The sequence below is a fragment of the Thermomyces lanuginosus genome (assembly GCF_041956635.1).
Source record: "Thermomyces lanuginosus strain ATCC 200065 unplaced genomic scaffold VTN49scaffold_9, whole genome shotgun sequence".
In the NCBI taxonomy this organism is placed as follows: domain Eukaryota; kingdom Fungi; phylum Ascomycota; class Eurotiomycetes; order Eurotiales; family Trichocomaceae; genus Thermomyces; species Thermomyces lanuginosus.
The window spans coordinates 1-6,019 of NW_027192343.1; the positions used below are offsets into that span (position 1 = coordinate 1).

General features: G+C 49.2%; 2 protein-coding genes across 2 annotated transcripts; one reads left to right on the forward strand and one right to left on the reverse strand.

The window, feature by feature from the left end:
- Window positions 1-249: 249 nt before the first annotated feature.
- On the forward strand, window positions 250-1,566 carry VTN49DRAFT_8071 (uncharacterized protein; the record flags this gene model as incomplete). Its single annotated transcript, XM_069416411.1, has 1 exon — window positions 250-1,566. The coding sequence occupies one exon, from the start codon at window positions 250-252 to the stop codon at window positions 1,564-1,566; it is 1,317 nt and encodes a 438-aa protein (XP_069271697.1).
- Window positions 1,567-1,887: 321 nt separating this feature from the next.
- Window positions 1,888-2,289, reverse strand: VTN49DRAFT_8072 (uncharacterized protein; the record flags this gene model as incomplete). Its single annotated transcript, XM_069416412.1, has 1 exon — window positions 1,888-2,289. The coding sequence occupies one exon, from the start codon at window positions 2,287-2,289 to the stop codon at window positions 1,888-1,890; it is 402 nt and encodes a 133-aa protein (XP_069271698.1).
- Window positions 2,290-6,019: the final 3,730 nt, after the last annotated feature.

The window sequence follows — 6,019 nt, forward strand, 5'->3', positions numbered from 1 at the left end:
TGATGCTGTCTTTTTGTAGTGAAGCTGATTACACACACATACGCTCTGGCCAAGAATCACGTGATCTTGGGCCCTTCTTGTTCACGTCTCGAGTCGATGACATCATCGCATTCGTCTCGCAGCTGAATTTCGGAATAGTTGCGATTATAAACAAAGTAAGGGGTCCAAGCTCAGTTCTATACAATGTGCGAAGCTGGAGCACTTCCAGCTCGTGCTTTTCGCGAACATTGTCCTGAGTGATCCGTCGCCATGGCTGCAAGCTCGCTCAAAGATATAACGACTCGCAACCTGCGAACTCTGCGAGAGCGACCGCTTGCCGAGTTGTCTGGAGCTGTTGGCGACCTAGGCACTTTCCTACCCCTGACTATCGCCCTGAGCATCAATGGAACGATTTCACTGTCCAGTACTCTGGTATGCTCTGGGCTGTTCAATATCCTGACTGGGGTTTTCTTCGGAATTCCGCTACCGGTCCAACCCATGAAAGCCATTGCGGCAGTTGCGATTGCAAATACCTTCAACAATGGGGAAATTGCCGCAGCAGGGATATCTGTTTCTCTATGTATCCTGTTTTTGAGCATAACGGGCATTTTGCGCTGGTTTTCCGACACGATCCCAATACCCGTGGTCAAAGGCATCCAAGTGGGCGCTGGATTATCTCTGATTATAACATCCGGTGGGAACCTAATTTCTCGGCTAGGTTGGATCACTCCATCGTGGGCAGATAATCGAATCTGGGCTATTGCTGCTTTCATGTTCCTCCTGGCTACGAATTATTTCCGGGATCTACCGTATGCCTTAGTCGTCCTGATTGTGGGATTGGTGTTTTCCGTGATCCTTGCCGCCAGAGCAGCTGATTTACCGACCTTCCGTCCTTGGATTCCTGTTCTGTCTATTCCTCGGGGCGATGAATGGCGCGTCGGAATTATCACTGCCGGTATTGGCCAACTACCGTTGACAGCCCTGAATTCTGTGATTGCTGTCGTGCATCTTGCTGGTGATCTCATTTCGGAAGTTGAGACACCGAACGTTACAGATGTCGGCCTCAGCGTTGCTATGATGAATCTTGTCAGATGCTGGTTCGGGGCAATGCCTGTATGTTACGGTTCAGGTGGCCTGGCGGCACAATATCGCTTCGGCGCTCGCTCGGGAGGCAGCGTTATTGTTCTCGGCTTGGCCAAGGTTGGTATTGGCATTTTTCTGGGGAATACCCTCGTCAACCTTTTCCAAAGATTTCCGCTCGCCCTGTTGGGCATTATGGTCATCGCCGCCGGCCTCGAACTCTGCGGTGTCGGAGAGAGCCTCAACACTACAGGCGCAAAGGATCTCGGCCAAATGCGTGGCATTCGCACACTGGAAGGCAATGAAGAGACAACTCTCTTGCCTGAGAAAGATGAGCGTAAGAAACGCTGGGCAGTGATGATGGTTACCGTTGGGTTTCTCGTTGGTTTTAAGAATGTTGCCGTTGGATGTGCTGCAGGCATGCTGTGCCATTGGAGCTTTTTGTTGCCCGAATACGTGTCTAGACTACGGGGGCGTCGAGAGGGCCAAATCAGGTTGCCCGATTGACATTCTAGCCATATAAATAATCAATAAGATTCAAAGACGGGACATTGGCCACCACCTCCATATAAAATCCATTCTATCCATTGTCAAGTTTGGTATATTTCAGTATCGCACACGACACGGAGAACCCTTGATGACGTTCGATAAATGTAATATGCAATATTTACATTTCTGGTCTCTTCAATGGCACATCTGAACACTGAAAACTTCGCCCGAGAAAATATCAAGATGCATTCTTTCTTGGAGAGGAGACAACGCGCAGCCAGCACCCTCAGCCACCCAGCTCACCCGCTTGAATCAAGTCACCGGTCTATATCAGTCGACTCACAACCGGGCATTCTCATAATACCTCCGACCCGTAACAGGATCTATAGCGTCGGCGCTATCCACCATATCATCCGCCACCGTGTTGGTACTGGCCATTGCGCTATTATCGAAGCTGCCGTAGTTTCCGTACACGTTACTGAAATCCGGGGTCGCGAACTGTGGATTCACGGTCATAACGCCACTGGATCCCAGGTGGAGCTGCTGGCCGGTTCGATCGTAGCGCCGCTCTTCGATCACAGGAGGTTCGCCCAGTTCTTGATGGGCGGTGCGCACGATGGTGTTGCCATCTGGGTCCGTGTGAGAGGTTGTAGTGTAACGGTGTCCCGTGGTTTTGGTTCCGTCGGTGGTGCTCGTTGCGGAGCTGTAGTAGTAGGACGAGCTGGTGTAAGTTTCCGGCATCGTTGTCAAGAGGACCTAGGTTAGTAAACAATCAAAGTCTCCCTGTTGTGTCTTCAGCACCTGTTCTTTACAACAATGGACACCAGTTTCGCGGGAGGGCAGGAGATACGTACTTCTCTCTTATAACGTCTCCTTCATTGATGCCATGATCAATCCAGCCCCTGCCAGGATCACACGAAAACCGCCTTATATATCTTTTGCGGCGGCCAAAATGAATGTTCGCTTCCAGACAAATCATCGACGGGATCTGACATCACCTCCCATCCCGTCCATATGGACCCGAGTCCACTTCCGCAGAAAAAACTGGGGCATGGAGGCAAATTCAGGAAATCTGGAACAGGTTTGCCGACGGCACGAACCTTCTCCAAAAACTAGACGATGTCAGGTGGCGGTGTTTCCAAATTCAAGACATCCCGGACGTTACTTCCGCGCCATAAGATCTCACGCAGGGAGGACAGTGTTGGGAACCAAATGCCCAGGACAAGGTGAGTGAGTCCATGGGAGCAGGTCTGTCAGGTACGTTGGTTCCACTGTCAACATGGTTGCCACCACTGCGATTCCATGTACACCAGATCGCCGCTGGGTTTGATCGAATATTCAACGTCAATCGTCTCCTGGAGCCCAAATAATCTCATATATTATTGATAGTAACATCCACCACTGTCCTGAGGTTGGTGTTCGTCGCGGCGGAATGTCTTGATAGCCTTCTGCATTTGATTATGGAAACTATGTGATTGCGTCACATATACGGTCCAGTCTCTGCGGCTACTGAGGCATGAGGTCTCTGCTAAAGCGAAGCTGATTTTTCTCATTTTATGAAATGCCACTTGAATTCAAATTCTGATATGGTACAGGCTCCTCTCAACATAGACCTCACCCCAGTCACTCGGAAGGCGGCCAGTCTCGAAAAACCACAGACCTGACAGGATACCAGCTGCCGAAAGTGCTTCTGCACAACCCGCAGATGAACGTCTTCACGTTGCTAACTTTTCCTTCGCCAATTTCCGATTGTGCCTGGTCAGATTCCTCCATGGATAGCTAGTTTATGATAAACAGCTCCTCCACGGGAGGAACTTTTCCCAGTCGACAATTGTCGAGTTTCCCAAGACGTGGAGTAGGGAGACGAGGTCTTCCAGTGCTCGAATAGCTCATCGAAAAGGGGTCCAAGCCGCTGAGTGAGGCATAGCAAATGATCGTCGTCTTCGGAGATTGGAACAGTATATTTCAGGTTCGCACTGGAGCACCCAATGGAAGAAAGCTGAACAAGTGCATCGCAAGCATACCTCTACCTACCTTGTGAGCTGCTTGGTCCCACTTCACATATTTGAAAATGGCGAAACATTACTCGATCGCGACGCGTGCTCAGGTTGTTAATTTTGCTATGATTTCCAAGCTCAAATACAACCATATACCTAAGCGCCATTACGGAGGTGGATACCTGCAATTTGATGCGAGAGATGGACGGCAAAAAATTACTAGCGCAATGAAGTGTGTCTTTCCCTGTCCCTTTGCGCAGTCACGGCCGGATACTCACAGTCCGGGGCGAAATTCAACGAGAAGATGGGTGAGGAGTGTTGGCAAGTCTCCGGTCACTGTAACAGAGGCAGCTAATGATTTTCTGGTCATTACTTGATGGGCCCCGGAGAGCCCAGGCGCAACCTTTGCTACAGGACTCGCCAATGCACTGTATGCAGAGCGAACCATATCAATCTGTTCCGTTGAATAATGACCATGAGAAATGATGTACAGCCTCTAGCTAGTACTTATGATAACTTTGAATAATAGTACAATGACTCTGTTCTCCAGAATTGCTGCTCACCACAATACAGGGTATCTTGTCCCTAGCCTAACCGCCCGTTATGAACGTGATTCTGTCCCGAACCTGCTGGCGACGCATGGAGTATTTGTGCAAGGAGAATGCACATGCGGAGAATACAATAGCATGAAAGGACGATGCAATCGATAGTCGAATGCGAACATGATGAAAGACGATTAGTAGCAGGCCCATAAGTGAACGCATGACAGCATCTGCAAGGAGGTGCACTTGACAACTCCCCGGACCGAAATAAGGTGGTCCTCGACCGGACAATAGTGTCAGTATATGTCCGGAACAAATCCATGCGTGCTCATAGAGCGGTACCTGCCATGCAGGTGACTGTCGAACTTGTTCAAGTATGACGCCTGCGCCTGGAGCATGATGTTGTCACAGCTGTTGATACCGCGATTCGAAACAGAATTGAAATTCTCTCTAGATTATCCTCGATGCTGTTGGTGATCGTGACAAAATCGAATACCTTGTGTGTTATACGTGTATCGCGCACACGCGGATACTGGCATGAAAGCATGCCTCTCGAAGCTTGTCGAGGACAAGGCTCACACGCTCCTTGTGCTCCTCCAGCGTCTTACTGTAGTTAAGGTCCAGATCCGCAGTTATGAGCCGATTTAGATAGTCAGAGACCGTGGTATTCATGAACCGCTGAATACGATGGAGTTGAAGGGCACCACCCGGTTCTTGCAAATCCAAGACGTGTTTGAGACGTCGTCAGGTTTTCTAACCTGGCGGATGAGAAATTTCTTTCGCTTGGCCAATCATTAAAGGGTTTTTGTAGCCTCTGCTTTTCATGGTCGCTTCTCCCCTGACCGATTCGGTTCAATCGTTCGCTGCCTATCCTTATTCGGCTTTCAGTGCCTCACCAGGAATTTGCTTATGATTCGATTTCTTATTTGCTGTCCTACTGGCGTCGATGAAGCAGGCTGCTAAGTCATGTTGGGGCCAATATAAGATATGCTGACGTGCGAAGTCCCCGATCATGAATTTATGACGGCAACATAGGGATATCTATGGGTCGTGGTCTCTGAAACTCTTCCTTCCGAATGATTCTTTTGTCCCATATGCTGAGATATTAGACTGAGTCAGGCGCGTTATGTTGCGTCAAGGTGGTCGTGTAATTGAGTTATTTCATTCAACTTCGGGGTTCGAGACGTGATATCTCCCTGCTTTGTGGGTCGTACGGTACCGTTTGCTCACGACGCCCGTTCAAAGAGCCAGAAGAAATCAATAAAATTGCATTCGCCGCTCAGTTCTGCAAGAATACCATTGCTGCCACTGTCTGATTGAAGGTATATTTTCCACTGAACAGAGATGAGTCCGAAGTGTCTCTTCTCAGGATCACATCTCTCAGTCTTTGGTTGGGATGGCCAGATGAGCGACCAGTCAGAGACTGTCTATTGTCAACTATCTGGGCTGCTTCGCCTTGTTTCATGGTTCTTCGATGGTTGCGGAATAACCCTCTTCGGTAGAAATTCCTATTATGCTAATTATGTTTTAGACGAAGATGTTGGATATGATATCGTGCCGAGACTGTCGTATGGATACATTTTGCATTAGGTAGAACTCAGTGGGTTCGAGACGTGATTTCGTCGTGTTTTCGCAGGAGTACGATACCCTGTTGTGGCCATCGATGTGGATTCCGATCAAATCGGAGTTCGCTTCGTAATCTTCGTATAATCAAAATGAAAAGTCCCATTTCTGGGTATACGTGAACGGTAGGCCAGGTACAGATGGGATGTGCAGAAAGATGGGTATCTCTCGGAGAGCATGCCGAGGGGTCTCGTGCTAAAAACCCCACGCGACACCCTGTCGAAGGTACGAACGCTGAGGACCAGTGAAGACCATCTCAAGTCGTTGACATCATGACTGCTGACGCCGGCCTCACAGCGGAACAGCTTG